Source organism: Clupea harengus, chromosome 1, assembly GCF_900700415.2.
Source record: "Clupea harengus chromosome 1, Ch_v2.0.2, whole genome shotgun sequence".
NCBI lineage: Eukaryota > Metazoa > Chordata > Actinopteri > Clupeiformes > Clupeidae > Clupea > Clupea harengus.
The window spans coordinates 11,366,980-11,386,979 of NC_045152.1; the positions used below are offsets into that span (position 1 = coordinate 11,366,980).

The following is a 20,000-nucleotide window of genomic DNA, read 5'->3' on the forward strand; positions in this document are numbered from 1 at the left end:
GCTTGAGAGAATTTGATTGTTTTGTTGAAATATAAATAAACTGAATTGAATTGAGTTATGTAACATGACCTGCAGGCTGACCTTTTTGGCCGCACACTTGAATCCAGTGTTGAGGTCCACAGCACTGAAGACGTCTCCGTATGAGCCGTTCTGAATGTGCTGGAGGAGAGAGTACTGCTGACCATCGCGGTACTGCAGGTCTCTTGGCTGGAGAAGCTAACACAGGACCACACACACCACAGGCTCATAGCAGACACAACAATAGTAACAGCAGGTTCATATTTAATAGAACATTTAAATAGTACAAGAGATAGACAGCGGAAAGTGAGACAGCTTTACTGGTTGTTATGAAGTAGTTCTTTGACACCGTGAAAGGAAAGCATTCCAAACAGAAGTTAAAATATATGACTAAATATAAATGTGTTATTATTTTTAATATTCGTGAATTAATTGAAATATACTTGCAGTGGCACAGGAGAGGAAACTGGCTCAAGTAACTTTTCTTCTTTCAGTCTTTTACCTTCTGGGGATGGAAGAGAAATCCCTCGTTCGCACTTGTCTTCTCTCGTCCTCCGTCTCCGTCCTCCCCCGGTTCTCGCACCAGCTCCCTGAAGAACGGCGACACCAGGCGCCGATCCGACTGGGTCACCGCGCCTCGGAGGCCCTTCAGAACCCGCTCCAGGTGGTTGGCCAGGTGAGCGGGTGAGTCCAGTTGTATCCCCGCTTCTAGGGTCTTAGCGAGGGTGTCCTCACCGTTACCAGGCGACGAGGCCGTGGAGTCCGACAGAGCCTGGCACAGACAGTCCCAGGAGTTCCCATGGTTACCGGGAGTGGACGCTGAAACACTCCTCTTGCTGTTGTCGACGGAGACCGAGCCCCATTCGGCAACGGCAGAGGTGCTGAGAGAGTCTGACTCATCCTCGCACCCGTACAACGAGTCACACACAGAGAGGTCAGAGGTCGCCACCGAGGTCGTTGCCGAGGTCAGCCCGTTGTCCGTCTCGCTGCAGTAGAGGTTGGGGTACACCTCCACGCTAGTTGGGGAGGCCTCCGTCTCCACGCGACAGGTACAGAGAGCCACAGCCGTCTCACTTCGATAGGGAGAGTCAATGCTTCTCTCTATGCTGTACAAGGACGAGGAGTCAGAGTCCCTGGCCGTCTCCGTGCCGGAGCTTTGTCGTCCGTTCAAGCAGATGTACACAGCGGTGGAGTCGTCGTTCACGCACAGCGAGTCAAAGCTCCGTCGCACCGTGTTACAGGAGGAGTCCGACCGGAACACCGTTTCGCTGCTGCTGCACCGGGAGTCGGAGTAAATCCCAAAACGATGGCAGGAGTCCTTTCCCCCGTTCATAGAGACATAGGAGGAGTCAGAGTCGTTGTCCGCACAGAGGGAGTCAAAGCTTCCCTTTAGTGTCGAGGAGGAGTCGGATCTTCCCCTTAGCTCCACAGCGCTGCTAGAGTTTGTGTGAGAGTCAGTGTAGTCTGCTCTGACAATAGCACGGAGGTGTGAATCATTGTCCTCTGCACACAGAGAGTCAAAGCTCCGTGTCACTGTGTAGGAGGAAGAGACCGACGTTAAGGTGGGGTCAGTGCTGCTATAGAGAGATAAAGAGGGCGTTTCAATGCTGTAGTCCTTCATCCCGTCCGTCCCCTGTCTCCCGCTACCGCAGAGACAGGAGAGGATGGAGACGCCGTCCACCGTGTAACACGAGTCGGACGTGGTCTCAGTCTCTGTGCCGCTGCTGGTGTACGGGACGGTGCTCCGAAGACACACACAGCTGAGGCTTCGCTCCAGCTTGGCACGGAAGCATCCAGAATCCGAGTCACCGTTCGAGCACGATGACGCAGCAGTGCCGCTCCGATCCACGCTACAGGTGGAGGAACCGGAAATGCCGTTGCCAGGGAAACCCAAACACAAACAGTGAGGCTGTGTGTCATGACGAATCACTGTTAATGAGTCAGAGGTCCGATCCGAGGTGGTGTCGCCACAAGAGGAGTCTGGGGTGTTTGAGTGGGATAATGTCTGACTCTTCCCTGAAGGGAAACAGGAGGAACAGGAGCCTGTCTGAGCTTCAGTGCTGTGATATAAACAGTCAAAGTCCTCCTGCATGTGTCTACAGGAGGAACAGGAGCCTGTCTGAGCGTCAGTGCTGTGATATAAACAGTCAAAGTCCTCCTGCATGTGTCTACAGGACGAGTCAGTACTGGCTCTCCCATCTGGACTCTGGGAGAGGAGGCTACCTAGGCTATCAAGGCTAGGGGACTCCCAGAGTGGGGCCTTGTGGTTGATGAAGCCTGGGGGTGGAGTGAGTTGGTGAGGCTGAAGTCGGTGCCTCCTCCCTGGGCTTGGGTTCCATGGATCTGGGGTCCAGCTGTGGCGGGGTCTCGAGGTCTGTGAGCCTTCATCGCTGCTGCTGGCTGGCCCGCACGGCTCGGACAGAATTCTCCTCATTCTCCTCTCTCTCATGTCATCCCTTGCTCTGTCCCTCCGCTGCATCTCTCTTCCTCCCTCCATACATCGCTCGCTCCACCTGTCCCTGGTGAGCTCTGTCTTCCTCCTCTGTCTCCTGCGCCTCCTTTGACCGCGGCTGGGGACCCAGGGACGCCCATCGTCCTGAGTCTCAGAAAGGTCCTCAGACTTGCCAAAACAACCCCCAACAAAAGGCCTGGCAATCACCAGCACAAACAACCAGAATGGGCTGACATTATTTACATGAAGGAAGGAGAATGCAATACTCTGAAATGCAAGTACTTTCTTCAAAGATGATCTAACAGTGAGCAGACATGTGGTCATATATTCTGTATGTATAGGGTCTGTGTGTGTTCGTGTGTGTGTGTGTGTGTGTGTCTATGAGCGTAATGACAAACAATCACAATATGCTAATATGAGTTATTTTAATGTAACTATAACTGTGAAATGGAAGGAAATGTGTGTGAGAGTGTGTGAGAGTGTGTGTGAGTGTGCGTGAGTCTGTGAGAGTGTGTGTGAGTGTGTGCGTGAGTGTGTGTGAGTGTGCGTGAGTCTGTGAGAGTGTGCGAGTTTGTAAGAGTGTGAGAGTGTGCGTGAGTGTGTGAGAGTGTGTGTGAGTGTGTGAGAGTATGCATGAGTGTGTTCACCTGGTGTTGTGGGAAGTTTTGCTCAGGTAGAAATCAATGCAGTTGGGACTAAACTCCTCAGACTCGTCGCCTGACACAAACACAAACACAAACACAAACACAAACACATACACACACACACACACACACACACACACACACAAACACAAAGCCCATGAGTGTCATTTGCCACTGCCTATGATCCTATGATCAATAACATGGTAGACATGTCCATTGAGCTTTTCACTGAGCTAATTCCCCCCCTCCCCCGTGCCCATTCTCATGCCCTCTTACCCTCCTCCTGGGCGATGATGGAGTCACAGTGAGGCTCCTCCTCGGCGCCAGGCTCGTCCATGCCAGGTGCTGGGGCTCCGGGGAGGACCAGGGGGGGGGCTTGGTCCTTCTCCGTAGCCCGGACGTGAGCCTCTTCCTCTGGGGAGGACAGGATGGAGCGCCCCCTTCCCACCAGGATCCTGGTACTGCAATTAAACATGGTGGGTATGGCCATTCCACTGTCTTGGTGTGACAACAGGAGACACAGTGACATTCAGCGTTTCTATCCAGCTCAGTTTCAGCTTACATTTATGTTGGGTGTATATTGCCACAGAAACCATAGCTGAAACACACCCGTAAAGAAGCTTGTATCAACACAGAATAGACTTTTACAATTTGTTTCAAAAGGTTATAGACATATTTAGTGATATGACTATTTTGTTCTCACTCAGTTGGGAAATAAACATGCTTCACTAGGGCTGCGGGTCTCACCAGAGGACACAAAAACACAACTAAAAAGCTTGAGATGAGATGGAGAGAGGCACACACGCTAAACATGCTAAACATGCTAAAAATGCTAAAAATGAATGATCAGTGTATGCCCACTCTCTGATATCTGACTAGAGCACTCAAAGTATCCCACACTAGCAATATATCAGAAATGACGGCTTCAGTTTTACATCAATATCCATACTACACATGAAGCCATGAGTCTGACACAGATTTGCACAGAAGCACATGAACTCTACTCATTTACATATACAGACATGCAGTCAACAACCCCAACAGTACCTTTCGCCTGATAACATCCAGGAAGGCTGATCTGTTTGTTCTCCAAGCTTCAAATCAGAACCGTTCTCTAATCCTCAGGGTTCCCTTTCTAAGGGTACCGGTACCGGTAGTGACTGTATTATTTAGGGAATACTAGCCACTGTTAAAAAAACTGTCTATTTATTCCCATTCATTTCAATACTCTTTGTATCACTAACAGCTAGCTAGAGCCACAGGTAGCTAATGCTACAGGTGGGAAGAGAGAGACACAGGTAAATGGAAACACAGGTACACACACACACACATACACAGCACGCACCTTTTTCCATACAGTTGGTCTGCCTGCTGGGTGTCAGTGAGTGTGTGAGTGTGAGGCGGGTTGGTGTTAGGGTTCTGAGGAGGAGGAGGGCGTTATAAATAGCCAGCAGAGATTTGGCACGTATGCGCAGGCATGCTAGGAGCCTCCTGCTCTTACCGATCTGTCCAGCTGTCACAGTCCCTCTCTCCCTCTCTCTCTCTCTCTCTCTCTCTCTCTCTCACTCTCACTCTCACTCTCTCTCTCCATTCACACTCAAACCCATGCCCTATGGCCTCCTCGGTCAAACACACACACACACACACACACACACACACACACACACACACACACACTACCCCCTTTTCTACCCCTACCTACACTCACATAGATGCCATTCCACCCGTGCCGTCTGAAATACATAAACACACACATGTGCACACACATACACAGATACTACACAGACTGTCTCTCTGCAAACAAACCTGCTGTACCAGGCCAACACACCCACATACTGCCCTCATAAAAATGCACACACACACACACACACACACACACACACACACACACACACACACACACACACACACACACACACACACACACACACACACACACACACACACACACACACACACACACACACACACACAAGGGTTAAACACATACTGTCCTCATACACAGGGACACACGCACACACAAACACACCACACACAAACACACCCACACATACTGTCCTCATACTTCCTTTTCCGCCCCCTCTCCTCTCCCTCTCCTCTCCTCTCCTCTCCGCTCCCTCTCTCCTTTCTCTCTCACCCTTTCACTGGTGAGAGCCAAGGTCCAAAACAATCTGTCCTCACCTCCTCAGGCCAGTCAAGCTCAGACATGGGTTCTCAAGGATCCTTTTAATGAGCCACGCGCCCTCAGTGACACCACTCTTTAAATACAACTAAAGCCCACAGGAATTACACTTCACCTTTCAAATGAACCTCCCTCACCTTCCACCTGCAGCCATGCCAAACAATGCGTGGAGTTTGATCATGTAACCTCAACCAATGACCTAAATATGTTTAATAAATCAACTAACTAATCAATTAGAGGACCATTATATTTTCAACAAGAGCTTCAACAATGTGTGGAGTTTCATAATGTAACCTTAATCAATATAGTTACTTAAATGTTTTTAAAATGATTATTAATGAATATAGTGAATTCTAATATAGTAGATGGCTAGTCCATTAAAGAGCCGTCATAGTTTCATCATGCATGATGATGGCATCTACGGTATTGAAATAAAGAATGAACTTAACAAAGTTACATTTAAAAAGTATTGGGTAAGACCAATACTTCAGGGTAGGGTAAGAGGTTCAAGTAGAAGAAGAGTTTAAAGAAAAGCATCTTTGAGGTTTTCTATTCTTACCTGCTGAGGCTTTCAGGGAACAAATAAAGAGGATTAGAGGAAGGCTCTTCCTTTGTCTCCAGCCTCCTGTCTTCTTCTCCGAGGCGTCTGTGTTATTTTTACCCAACACGTCCAACAACAGCGACCTCTCCACGCAAGTCGCTGTGTCATGGAAATCCGACAAGCTCACTTCCTCTAGACCGAGGGGCAAACAGATCTGGTGATGAATCAGGCGTCTCATTTTATTGATCCAAAGGAAACTATTTGATTCAATTTGTATTTATTTAGTAGAGACATTGATCCAAATAAATAAATAAATCCAGATATTTGTATCAGTTGGTGAGCTCCCTGGGTATCAAGCTAATGAAGTTAATAGCACTTTGCCATACCTACAGGAACATACTGTATAAGCCCATAGTACTACGTTAAACACACAATATGGCCTGTATGAGTACAGCAGGGATCAAAGGGTAAGACTGGCTACTGAAGAAGCCAGATTCCCCATTTCATATAATATACAGATATATAGGATATGTGGCAGCATATGTAAAATGCTTTATCTCTATCTCTTAATTTAGCCAGGGGAGCTGGGGGTCAGGGGTCAGGGGAGCTGGGGGACAGGGGTCAGGGGAGCTGGGGGTCAGGGGAGCTAGGGGTCAGGGGTCAGAGGTCATCTCATCTCTGATGAATTCATCAGTCCATCATTTCATCACTTCACTGTCAGGGGGAAATTAGACACAGAATTGTACACATGGGAGGACAGCAAGATGGAAGTCACTTCTCCCGGGGAAGAATGTTACTTCCATTGAGAGTTTTAGGCTAACTGGATGAGTCAAAAGGCTAATGGTTGTGTTGATGAAGGGGTCAAAAACAGAGCCATTTGGCTTCAATGAAAAGCTACCCTTCTTCAAAAGCATGAAACTTGGTAGCGATAATATGATGGTTTGGAACTGCATGTCATCAATGACAGAACTGTGAACTCTGAAAGCGGAATGTCAGGGTATCCATACATTACTTAAAGATCAAAAGAGGTTGAATCTTTTAGAAAGACAACAACTCTAACCATGTAAGTCAGTTTACCAACAACTGTTTAAGGCAGAGGAAGCTTAGCATTTTCAAGTGTCTGAGTCTGCGGTCTAATTCAACTTCCATGGAGGAGCAGAACATGGAGTAGGGCTTATGCCAGGAAGCCAGAAAATGCTGAGCCACGGCACATCTCACTCATTTAGTAGGTTGACTTGTAGACACAAATTTGTCAGTGCTTAATACCACCCACACATTCATCCACCCACCCACCCACAAAGACACACACACACACACACACAGACACACACACGCACACAAACACACACACACACACACACAGAGATCCTCTCTCATGCTGTGAAACATTACCCCTCTTGGAACACAGCAAGCTAGGGAATGTGTGTCGGTGGATTCTGATTGGCTGGCGGTGGGGGTGACAAGTATGCCAAGATAGGACCCCCTTTCCCGAAAACCGCCCACGCTTGGACACAGACATACACAAACAAAAACACACAGACATGTATACTTTACACACTCACAGATACAAATTCCATACACACACACTCTCTCTCTTATGCACACACTCACACAGACAAAGAGAGAGAGAGAGAGAGACAAAGACAAAGAGAGAGAGAGAGAGAGAGAGAGAGAGAGACTCCTTCCATGACGGTGCGAAGGGGGATTCTACCAAAGCTGAATAGCTGGGGTTGTTAGGAGACTGAACAGCTGTGTGGATTATGTTATTTATATCCCTTATAGAGGCATTCCTGCCATGAAACACCAGCGTCACCACTGCATCCACAATGTCGTAGGGGTCATGGAGGGCGACAGGACTTCCCCTCTCTTCTCCCCTCTCTCTCCTGAACTCATCAATCCATCCCATGAAACGCAGGGCAGGATGAGATCTCTTTTAATTCTGGCCACGGGAATTCAGTGGGAATCCGGTTTCCCCGACGATGACTCACATCTAGAGAGGTCGTGACCCCTCTAGTCTTTAGGGGTACAGTTGGGGTCAGAGGCAAAGACTAACTACCGCAGAAGCTAGACCCACCATATCATATAATAATATAATATATAGATGTACTGTACATATACATGATATATGGCACTATATGTACTATAATATATATAGTCCAGGTATTTAGCAGACGTTTTAACCAAAGTGACATACAACCTACAGCAATCGGGAATCAAACCCAAGTTAACCACTTACAAAGCAGTGACACTAACCACTGCACCACGACACCCATATACAGATTAGATAGATACACACTGATATAATACACTTTATACTTCATCACTTTCTATATACACATTTATATGCAAAAGTTTTGGCACCCCTGACCAAAATAGGTATTACATTATTACACTAGCTATTATATTATTATACTAGTTATTATTGTATTATACTAGATATATTATTACACTAGTTATTTTATTATTATGCTAGTTATAATATTTTTGTACTAGTTATTTTATTATAATGCTAGTTATTATATTATTGTGCTAGTTATTATATTATTGTACTAGATATTACAGTATATATCCAGTGGTGTCAGTGGTCAGGACTACTGGAACCTCATGTCTCTCTGCTCTTCATTAAGGCGACTGTAAGGATGACAGAAGACTTCACTGTTGTCCTCTGCTCTTCATTAAGGCAACTGGAAGGATGACAGAAGACTTCACTGTTGTCCTCTGCTCTTCATTAAGGCGACTGGAAGGATGACAGAAGACTTCACTGTTGACCTCTGCTCTTCATTAAGGCCACTGTAAGGGTGACAGAAGACTTCACTGTTGTCCTCTGCTCTTCATTAAGGCGACTGGAAGGGTGACAGAAGACTTCACTGTTGACCTCTGCACTTCATTAAGGCGACTGTAAGGATGACAGAAGACTTCACTGTTGAAATATCTGGTGGTTTTATGGAATAAAGAACGTTCTGTTAAGTTCTATCTGGAGATCTTGCTCCATCGGCACCCTGAGGTTTTCCTCTGCCTCAACAGCACACCCCTCTCCGTGAGGACCGACCGGTCAGGAGAGAAGTCTTATCCATCTGACCTTTAACACTATGGCCATACGATCGGAACCAAGGGGTCAGGAGAGAAGTCTTATCCATCTGACCTTTAACACTATGGCCCATACGATCGGAACTAAGGGGGTCAGGAGAGAAGTCTTATCCATCTGACCTTTAACACTATGGCCCATAAGATAGGAGAATTACACATTAGGACTTATAAGAAACTATTTGAAATCAGTTAGTATCATATCTATAAACTAAATAGAAAGTTGGATGATCCAAACAAATTATTCCTGAGGTAAGGAGATGGAAACTATTAACACCTACAATCCATACGATGACTGATTTACTGTTCGAAGATAAAACTAGTCTAAGGCTAATCTAATGAGTAATTACCATGGGATCACCATGGCAACCGCCACTCCACTCCCATCCAGTACAACTGATCAGCCTATAGGTGGCAGCAGAGCTGGGCTAATAAGAGTGCGAACTGATCAGCCTATAGGTGGCAGCAGAGAGCTGGGCTAATAAGAGTGTGAACTGTGAGCTATTCCTACAGAGGGTTTAAAGCTTTCACACAGGGACAGGATTAATAAAGGAATTAGACTCAAGGAAAACGATCCAAGAAGACACATTTCTACTTTTCAAGCTTGACACAGTCCACTGATGAATGGGAATAAGACAGACACAGAGTTTCTTTATTTTCTCCATTTTTTTATTTTTGTTCTTAATTCTTCGCTTTATGTACGATCATTATGAACAAATTACACCCCATCCATTTCAGACAAAATAATAATAAAAACAAATTACTCAAAGTAAAAACAAAATAAATCCGGAGTATAGTCAGCTCTTTATACCAAATTCTTCATTGTCCAACAGGAGGCTGTTACTTTTTGCCTTCCAAAAAACGTCCTTCTGACCGTGATGACACAGGTTAAAATGTAAAAGACACACACACACAGACACACACAGACACATCCAAGATGTTTTTGTGTTTTACTTTTGCTTTTCGAACAAACACAGGTGGTCTGGACTCTTGAGCCACCCTAACTAGATTCACTTGGTTCATGAGTGCATGACAACCCCACCATGAGGATCATGCTTCCCTCTTCCTGGGAGTGTACGGCCCTCTAAACTGTGTGGATAAACAGGTAGCAGCTAACTTGGAGACGTATGCGGCCCTTATCCAGTCCTGATCTAGGCCGAACCACCATCAGGGTTGATCTGATATCTGGATAGGGCGAGAACCTGAATATCTAGGTTAAGACGATAAGGCACGTCGCCAGGTAAAGAGAAGAGAAGCCTATGTGAAATACATGAATTAAAACATTATTAAAAGCAGAATTAAAACCGCGGTTGGATTCATCAGTAACACTAAAAGTCAAAGCATCTAATTGGGAGACAGCCATACTAGGGATGAGGGTATAGCGGGTTAATCATGAGGAGCAGAACAGGAAGTCATGGGGGGTGATGGAGAACACACATGTGCATCACAGGAAGTAATGGGGGCTGATGGAGAACACACATGTGCATCACAGGAAGTCATGGGGGGTGATGGAGAACACACACGCGCATCACAGGGATCCAGGAGGCTGTGTCCCTCATTCAGACATGAAGCTGGAGAGGGTTAGCGCGGGTTAGCGGTCAGTGCTACTCAGCTGCAGTCATCAGGACCATCAGAGTCATGGGCCAGAGGGGTTACAGGTTCCCAAGTCATGGACAGTCATAGAGGTAAAAACAAAACAAAAAAACTATTTCCAAAACTTTTTGAAAATGTGGAATCTACTCATGATTCGAATCAATGTTCTTATCTTTTCTTACGATTCGGTCTAGGCCGGGGCTGGTGTGGGTCTAGGCCGGGGCTGGTGTGGGTCTGGTGTGGGTCTGGTGTGGGTCTGGTGTGGGTCTGGTGTGGGTCTGGGCCGGTTCAGGGCCAGATTTGAACCCTGATCAATCCCGGAATAAGGTGCTAACCGGGTAACCAGGTTACCACACCAACACCCCACATCCTCTCCCTTCCCTCAGAGCAACAGGACCTGGGGTACATCCATCTCTAAATCTATTCATGTCTCCCCTGGCGTCCATCTCTAAATGCATTCATGTCTCCCCTGGCGTCCATCTCTAAATGCATTCATGTCTCCCCTGGCGTCCATCTCTAAATTCTACGACTACAGCAAACAAGCCATCCTGAATTCTCAGGAATCTGACACAGCACTAGATAACTAACTTAAACCCCAACCCCCCCCCCCCCTCGTTCTCGGGTTTCAGTGCTTGAGTAAAAATGGTTGACTTTGTAAAAACTAGGAGAGGAATTAAGAGAGGCGGGTCCCTTCGGTTCCAGGGGTCCAGACCAAATAGAACAGGACTGGGGGGTGTGTCAGTTCAGCAAGATGGTGTGACAAGTGTGTGTGTGTGTGTGTGTGTGTGTGCGTGCGTTTGTGTGTACGCGTTTGTGTGTACATGTGGTTCACCAGTGTTGGATTTCTCACAGACTGTTTTTTTTCTTTTTGTAGACTACTCTGTGTGTGTGTGTGTGTGTGTGTGTGTGTGTGTGTGTGTGTGTGTGTGCATGTGCGTGTGTGTGTTTGTTTGTTGTAGTGCAACTACTCAGTGTCTAGATCCTTCCGTAAACACACTGTCCCACCAGGTGAGGTGTGATCCCTTGGTGCAGCCCTGGATCTCAGGATCGCAGGTATATCCCATGGGGCAACAGTTCATCATGTCAGGACAACACACCGCCTGTATGATCAGAGAGGAGAGTGGAGAGAGAAAGAGACAGATACAGAGACAGAGAGAGAGAGAGGGAGAGAGAAAAAGAGAGAGAAAGAGAGAAATTAATCACTACTCCAAAAACCACATGACTAGTAGGGCTTTGGTTATTTTCCTAGTTCATATAGGGATGATGCACTGAGCGAAGACGACAACAAATGACTGTCACTAGTTTCCCCTGCCGATTTAGATGCGCGAGTGGGGCGACTGTCACTAGTTTCCCTTCCCGATTAAGATGCGTGAGTGGGGCGACTGCCACTAGTTTCCCTTGACGATTTAGATGCGTGAGTGGGGCGACTGCCACTAGTTTCCCTTGACGATTTAGATGCGTGAGTGGGGCGACTGTCACTAGTTTCCCTTGACGATTTAGATGCGTGAGTGGGGCGACTGCCACTAGTTTCCCTTGACGATTTAGATGCGTGAGTGGGGCGACTGTCACTAGTTTCCCTTCCCGATTAAGATGCATGAGTGGGGCGACTGTCACTAGTTTCCCTTTCCGATTTAGAAGTGTGAGTGGGGCGACTGTCACTAGTTTCCCTTGACGATTTAGATGCGTGAGTGGGGCGACTGCCACTAGTTTCCCTTTCCGATTTAGATGCGTGAGTGGGGCGACTGTCACTAGTTTCGCCATCCGATTAAGATGCGTGAGTGGTAGCAGACCTGGGTGAGCCAGTTGTCACTTTCTTTCCAAATCAACAGGCTGATTTCTATGTGTGAACTGCAGAAGATCTGCATGGAGTGGGTGTCACTCTTTTCCATTGAAAGGCTCATTTATATGCGTGTGAGGCAGCAGATCTGTGTGTGTGTGTGTGTGTGTGTGTGTGTGTGTGGCAGCAGATCTGTGTGACAGTGCAACTGATGGTTTCAGTGGAAACAGAGAGATAGTTGTGTTGAGCAGAGGACTTGCTAAATCTGTGTGTGTGTGTGTGTGTGTGTGTGTGTGTGTGTGTGTGTGTGTGTGCAGAATAAACTAAACTAAGGAGTTTAGATGTTTGCACTGTCAGTTTTAAATGGTACAGCCACAATTGAGTTGAAATGGTAGATATATAAAAACCGAATGTAAATCCTAAAAGGGTACTTGAATGCCAAATAAATCCCAATGCACTAGTCTTCGTCACTGAAATAAAACATGGCACAACATTGGCTGGTAAACTGTCACATTCTTTCTTTAAACTTTGACAGGCATCATTGTTGAAGTGAGGGTCACTTCCCTTTCTGTAAAACTCTTGTTTCAGTCGGTGTAACCACACATGGACTGGGGTTTTAAGACGTCAAGAGATGGCCAGCTGGCATGAGAAAGCTACCAGTTCTCTATCTTACCGCTGACAGCTGTGACTCTGACCCAGTGACAGAGTGCCTGCCACAGAAATATCACCACGCCAAACAGCAGACATGGCAGACTGCAGTGACACACTAGTGGTTAGGCCTTTAAGGAGGTGAAATGGTGGTCCACTGGTTGTCTGCAGTGAAATGTTAGGCTTTAAGGAGGTGATATGGTGGCCCACTGGTTGTCTGCAGTGAAATATTAGGCTTTAAGGAGGTGAAATGGTGTCCCACTGGTTATCTGCAGTGAAATGTTAAGGCTTTAAGGAGCTGATATGGTGGCCCACTGGTTTTCTGCAGTGAAATGTTAAGGCTTTAGGGAGGTGATATGGTGGCCCACTGGTTGTCTGCAGTGGTGTGATGTGTCAGTAGCGTACCCTCTTGTAGGGGCAGCAGGCCCAGCTGTTGGGGGAGGTCCTGCAGCAGGTCTGGTCCGTGTTGCAGCGGGTCGCAGCGTCACACTGCACGTCTTGGGACGGCTGCAGAGACTCGGACAGCGGCGAGAGGGGCACCGGTGCGGCCCGGTCCAAAGGCTTCACACAGGTACCGGACTCTAGCTTACAGGTGTAGCCCTGTGGACAACAGTGCTCCTGGTCGGCACAGCACACGGCCTGGAGGTGGAACAAGGAGAGGAGGTGTTAAACACACACACACACTTCCTTTTTCATGGACATACACACATAATAAAGGTCTTAATCTACAAGCAGTGTTAAAAAGAGTAAAGGTCTAGAGTGTGTGAGTGTGTGTGTATATATATATATATATATATAAAAGCATGTGTGTGTATGTGCACGTGTTTGTGAGTGTGTGTGTGTGTGTGTGTGTGTGTGTCCTATAGACTGACCTTGACTAGAGGACAGCAGCCCCACTCTCCAGTAGGTAGTTTACAGCACGTGGAGCCCGACGCACAGGTGCTCTCATTGTCACACTTCACGTCCGTCACATCCTCCGTGACCTCTGACCGGTCCGACACCTGTGTGGCCCGGGCCTCCTGCTTCCTGTACCAGGGGATCTCAAGGCGACCTTTGGTGCACGACGTGTGCTTCTCGTCACAGGTGAAACCACGGGGGCAGCAGTGATCACCTGTGCTGCAGCACACCGCCTGGGCGGACAGGAGGGAGACAGGACGAAAAACAACGGTTAGTAGAACTGAGAGAGAGAGAGAGAGAGAGAGAGAGAGAGAGAGGAAGAGAGAAAGAGGAAGTAGGTGTGAGGAAAGAAGAGGAGAGGTTGAAGTGTAACAACAGGCAGACAAACAAAAGGTCAAAGAGAAAAGAGAAGAGAAGTTTACAAAGGGGTAATGGAATCTGGGATGCAAACATACGCAGTCTGCATGTTAAACGGCACCATTGCCTTCACCCTCAGTGCTCTGTGACATCAGTTCCTCTCACCTGACGGAGCGGGCAGCAGCCCCACTTGCCAGCGTTGTGCATGTAACAGCAGGTGTTGTCGTCGGGGCAACTGGTGTGGCCGTCACACATGAGCCCGTGAGATGGAACCGGTGCCTGGAGCGTGGCAGCGGCATCATCATCAGCATTGGCTCCGGCACCCGTGCGCGGGCTGGCGCTCAGGGCGGGCACTTTCCTGACCAGGGGCACGGGCCCGTTGGCGCTGTCACAGGTGCTGGCTGCCAGGTTACAGGTGGAGCCGTGGGGGCAGCAGTGCTGCATGTCCTCACAGCACACGGCCTGATGGGAAAACACGAGCACTCAGCTGACAGAGACACTACACATGTCAACCATGTTCTCTGGACATCCATCTATGTGTGTGTCTAGTGTTATGTCCAATGCTCAACCATCTTCTCTGAACATCTATCTAAGTGTGTGTCTAGTGTTATGTCCAATGCTCACGGCCTGATGGGAGGCCAGGAGTAGCACTCACTACCAGCTGAGAGAGAACACATTTAATATCAAAGAACTTGGTCAATAGGACTCCAGTATCTATTTTGACTGTATATTCATACTATCCATCTATCTAACTAACTGAATGTATTATCTTCACTGAATGTATTATCGTATGCATGTGTGTGTGTGCAATTCTCCCTCAGGATGAACGCATGTGTGTGTGTGAGTCTGTATTTGGAGTGTTTCAAGTTTCGGCTGTTAGAGGGTGGGGCATTGTTGTTACTACATCCATGATGCTCCGAAGGACTGGTCCTGTGTGTGTGTGTGTGTGTGTGTGTGTGTGTGTGTATGAGTGTGTGAGAGTGTGTGAGAGTGTGTACCTCAGGTAGTGGGCAGCAGCCCCATCCCCCAGCGCCCGTCTTGCAGCAGGTGTATTTTCCCGGGCAGGACGTAGACTCGTCGCACTTCTCATTGGACGACTGCCTCTCCAGTGGCAGAGCGGGCGTCTTCTCCGCCCAGGGGACAGAGTTCAGGGGGTCGGCGGGGTCATCACAGGTGCTGGCCCTCAGGTTGCACACTGTGGCGTGAGGACAACAGTGGAGGTGATCCGGACAGCACACCGCCTGATGGGGAGGACAGAACAGCAGGAGATCAATCATGATCTACAAGGTATTACTATCTTTATATATATATATATATATATATATATATGTGTGTGTGTGTGTGTGTGTGTGTGTGTGTGTGTATACACACACATTGCATATATATCATCATCATCATCATCATCATCATATATGTATATATTACATATTAGGCATTATAATTATTTTCATTATATATCAGTTAGAATATATAAGGCATCAGTCATTACATATTTCAGTCATGATCTATACAAGTCATTATTATCATTATATAAACACAACTAAAGTAAACCCATGGGGAAATGGTTCAGTCCTAGTTTATGACATATAAACCCGGATTAGGTTTGGATCGAAGGCTCATGTTGTGATGACTCCAGACAGAACAGAGGTTAAAGGTTAAACACACCCAGCTGACCCAGTTATGAACGCAGTGAGATTTGGCAACCAGAGCGGACTGAACAGCTTTGACTGACACTGAAGGACAGTGCAGCAGAGGTCACCCAAGGTAGCGGAAGGGAATATGACCCAGGGTAAAAACAGAGGAGACGGAGAGAGAGAGACAGAGAGAGAGAGATAGAGATAGATATAGATATAGAGCGAGAGACAGAGAGAGACTGAAAGAGAGAGAGATATAGATAAAGAGAGCGAAACAGAGCGAGAGAGACAGAGAGAGACTGAGAGATACAGACAGCAAGAGAGAGCGAGACAGAGAGAGATATAGAGAATAGTAAGTGAAAGGCAGAGCATTTGAAAGAGATGCAAAGAGACGGAGACTGCAGGGCAGAGAGAAATACAGGGACATGACGTGTAACCAGAGACAGAGGGGGAGAGGGCATGCAATAACTGTTACCTCCTCCAGGGGGCAGCAGGCCCAGGCCCCTGATGCAGTTTTACAGCAGGTACTCCCATCAGGACACGCCACAGTGTCATTGCAGGGTACTGCAGCAGCTGGAGAGGAGAGGAGAGGGAGAGGAGAGGGAGTCAGGGAGATACAAACACAAGTTTAGAGATCTTTCAGTGCAACACCTACAGTACCTGACCTTACCTGTGTGTGTGGTAGGGATATCTGTGTGTTGTACTGTGTATTTGGTGTGTGTCTGACAAGTATTAAATAAGCCCATGAGTGGTATGTGTGTGTGATTCTAGGGTGTCTGTGGGGTGGTGTGTGCATGAGAGCAGTGTGTGTGTGTGTGTGTGTGTGTGTGGTAGGGATGTCTGATGCCGTAAGTATGGCCTCACCTCTGGTCTGTGGCTGGTTTAGGGCGGGGATTTTCGTTGACCAGGAAACGCATCCGTTGGCTGACACACAGGTGCTGTTTTTGAGGTCACAGCTCGTGCCTTCTGGACAGCAGTGCATTTGATCAGAGCAACACACCGCCTAGAGATACACATCACATATTAGTACACACAGACACACACACAGACACAGACACAGACACAGACAGCTCATGGCCTTATTAAATACTTGTCCTTCAGAGCATCATGGATTAAGTGAGAACAATGCCCCAGCTTCTAAAAGCGGAGACTGGACGATTTCAAGACATACAACAGCCCAAACTGAGAAGGAAATATGGAACAGTGAAGTCCGTCTAATATGAAAGAGAAAGACAGACCCAAGCACACACACAGATGCAGACGCACACACACAGACGCAGATGCAGACGCACACACACAGATGCAGACGCAGACGCACACACACACACAGATGCAGACGCACACACACACACACACAGATGCAGACGCAGACACACACACACTGTACCTTTGGCATGGGGCAGCAGCCATAGCTGCGAGTGTTTAGGGCACAGCAGGTGGTCCCATCAGGACAGGTGGTGAGTTTATCAGGGCAGATCACTACACACAGATAGGTGGTGAGTTTATCAGGGCAGATCACTACAGACAGACAGGTAGGCTTAATGCCATCAGGGCAGAGCACTACACACAGACAGGGTGGCTTATGAAATTATCAAAATGAAATTACTAAAAAAAAAAAAAAAAAAAAACAGATAAGGTTGCATAAATTAAAAAAAATAAAACTAGACAAGATGCTTCAAGGCAGAGGCAGTACGATAACACACCAAAGAACCTACATATGCTTCAAACCCACTGTAACACTGTTATGGCACTCACACAGAAGATGCATATTGATGTTATCTAGAGCAAACTATCAAATGTGGCGTCAGTGATACTGCTCCGTGCTTTGGACTAAGTCTGTACTAAGACACTAGGGCATAGATGTATGAGCTAAAAAAAAAAAAAAATCATCTTCATACAGATGACAAATATTACTGTACTTCACAATACTACCTTACACCTGGTCACACCACCATCATTGATAGAAGAACATATGTACTGCGTTGATATCCAACACTGTTGCCTTTATTTAAGTAGCTAGTGGAGTACCAGTGATCTAACACCATTGTGTACACAGTTGTACTGCATCTGCAATAAGGCTATCAAACTCCTAACTCTTCAATCTTACCTTCTTTGGCAGGACGCCTGTTTAGGAGCAGGGCAGGTAGTTTTGGGGCCAGAGGCGTGTGTTTCTGTGTGTGTGAGGACGCGCACATCTTGTGTTCCAGGTCACAGGTGGTGTTGTTGGGGCAACAGTGGAGCTGGTCGCTGCAACACACAGCCTAATGCACGCAATAACAAACACACACATCACGCACGCACACACGCGCGCGCACACACACACACACACATCACGCACACACACAAGCACAAACATCACGCACACACACAAGCACGCACAAAAACACACACGTACACGCAAACACACACGCACGCACAAAAACACACACGTACACGCAATCACGCAAACACACACGCACAAACACACACAAAAACACGCACACACACGCACAAATAAAACTGGTTAAAGCAATTATGCGATTACGGTTCTGAATTTTTTTGATGCCTTCCTCTTAAAAGGTACAGTGTGTACCGCACACGCACGCACACACACACACACACATACATACACTGGGATAAGGGCAGCAGCCATAGCCTCCAGACTTCATCAGGCAGCAGGTAGTGCGGTCAGGACAGGCACTCTTTGCACCTGGACAGGTGATGGACCTCAAGCTCCCTTCTACACAGAGACGGAGAGAGACGAGGATACATGGATAACTAAACCCACTCACAGGAAGTCACAAATCCACATAGATGAGCACCCCCAGAGCGCTCTATGCTGCTGGCAGTGGAGTGTGATGTGGTGTAGCGGTCCGCTTGAGAGAGGGGCCAAGCAGTGAGAAGGAGAAGAACACAGGAGAGAACAGGGGACTGAGAAAGGGAACGCTAGAGAGAGACAGGCAGGCAGGGACAGACACACACATATATATATATATTTACATGCTATGATCACAAGTCAGCAAGCACCTATGCATGTAGATGGATTAATGCCACAACACACTGCTCAGTGATGCGCGTGTGTGTGCGTGTGTGTGTGTGTGTGTGTGTGTGTGTGTGTGTGTTTACCTGGTGAGTGCTGTCTCTTGCGGGCTCGGAACTTCCTCCACATCGCAGTGGAACCCAGTGTGGCTGACACACATTTGGAATGTTCTAGATCACACTTAGTTTTCTCAGGGCAGCAGTGCATTTTGTCCTCACAACAGACTGCCTGGAGACAGAGTGCACACACAAGAATAATAATTCACTCTCTTAACAACAACGAACCTAAAAGTTAGTTATTATTATTCTTTGGTCAGCTTGTTAAGTGATATTATATCCAAGATACGGATCCGTTATGTTTTGTTAGTTTTTTCAGCAAAATCTTTCAAACTGCTCTTTGTGTGTGTAATGCAACATGATAGGGTAACAGCGCAGGTCTGAACATGAGGTGCTCTTGATATGGGGTGAGTCTTTTCAGTTTCTCTTCCTGACTACTCATATGCCCTACGTTTGCCATGGGGCAGCATCCCCAGGTACCCTTGGGGAGTTGGCAGCAGGTGGTGCCCTCTGGACACTCCGACTCCTTGTCAGGGCAGACCACCGCCCCCACGTCTTCCCACAGCTGAAACACACAGAGAGGACCGGCAGGCACGTCAGACTATAACCAAGAGGTGGCCAAAGCAGTGCCTGATGAAAAAAAGTGATTTTATGGCCTACAAAGCAGAGGCAGGACTCCTACAGCCTGTTTTAAATATGTAAATACCAATCACAGTCAATACTTAAAACAAAATATGCAAATATTTAAAGAGTATTAAAGTGGCATTATGTAGGAATTGGACTTCAAGGTTAGGGTTAGCAGTTTTACCTTAAAATAGGGGCGCTACAATGGCGTTTAATATGGAGAATCGCCTCCGTGCCATTGCCATACCAGGGTCCGTAGGCATATTACTGCGTTATGTAAGTTTGCCTGAAGCCGCCCGGTTACTACTGTCTGCCGAACTAGTAAGTAGCTTATTTGCCGTCTTGCTTCGTCTTGTGTTGCACTTGCTTGATGTTTGACTGTGTTAGGAAAGTTGTTGACTCACTAGTTTGTCATAGTGTCAAAGTAAGCAAATTTCAAGAGGTTTCGCTAGGTTTAGCCGCTAGCATCTCGTT

At 47.2% G+C, this 20,000-nt stretch overlaps 2 protein-coding genes across 6 annotated transcripts in view; both read right to left on the bottom strand.

Annotated features, from left to right (window-relative positions):
* The window catches only part of LOC105901290, a 12,043-nt gene extending 7,082 nt beyond the window's left edge, over positions 1 to 4,961 (bottom strand). For 2 of the 4 annotated variants that reach the window (XM_042707567.1, XM_042707566.1), the window contains exons 1-4: positions 3,391 to 4,449; positions 3,118 to 3,187; positions 521 to 2,666; positions 82 to 216 (exon numbers count right to left, since the gene is read on the bottom strand). In XM_042707567.1, the coding sequence (XP_042563501.1) occupies positions 82 to 216; positions 521 to 2,666; positions 3,118 to 3,187; positions 3,391 to 3,643 (2,604 nt within the window). In that variant the 5' untranslated portion in view covers positions 3,644 to 4,449. The other 2 variants (XM_042707569.1, XM_031574788.2) reach the window with 2 other exon arrangements.
* Positions 4,962 to 9,576: 4,615 nt separating this feature from the next.
* The window catches only part of grnb (granulin b), a 15,028-nt gene continuing 4,604 nt past the window's right edge, over positions 9,577 to 20,000 (bottom strand). The window contains exons 5-17 of one of the 2 annotated variants that reach the window (XM_012828736.3): positions 19,354 to 19,467; positions 18,933 to 19,074; positions 18,437 to 18,546; positions 17,935 to 18,088; positions 17,215 to 17,306; positions 16,692 to 16,830; positions 16,303 to 16,400; positions 15,192 to 15,434; positions 14,359 to 14,655; positions 13,812 to 14,069; positions 13,345 to 13,578; positions 11,430 to 11,614; positions 9,577 to 11,395 (exon numbers count right to left, since the gene is read on the bottom strand). In XM_012828736.3, the coding sequence (XP_012684190.2) occupies positions 11,483 to 11,614; positions 13,345 to 13,578; positions 13,812 to 14,069; positions 14,359 to 14,655; positions 15,192 to 15,434; positions 16,303 to 16,400; positions 16,692 to 16,830; positions 17,215 to 17,306; positions 17,935 to 18,088; positions 18,437 to 18,546; positions 18,933 to 19,074; positions 19,354 to 19,467 (2,013 nt within the window). In that variant the 3' untranslated portion in view covers positions 9,577 to 11,395; positions 11,430 to 11,482. Of the gene's footprint in view, positions 11,409 to 11,429; positions 11,615 to 13,344; positions 13,579 to 13,811; positions 14,070 to 14,358; positions 14,656 to 15,191; positions 15,435 to 16,302; positions 16,401 to 16,691; positions 16,831 to 17,214; positions 17,346 to 17,934; positions 18,089 to 18,436; positions 18,547 to 18,932; positions 19,075 to 19,353; positions 19,468 to 20,000 lie in introns of both variants that reach the window. The other variant, XM_031567586.2, reaches the window with a different exon arrangement.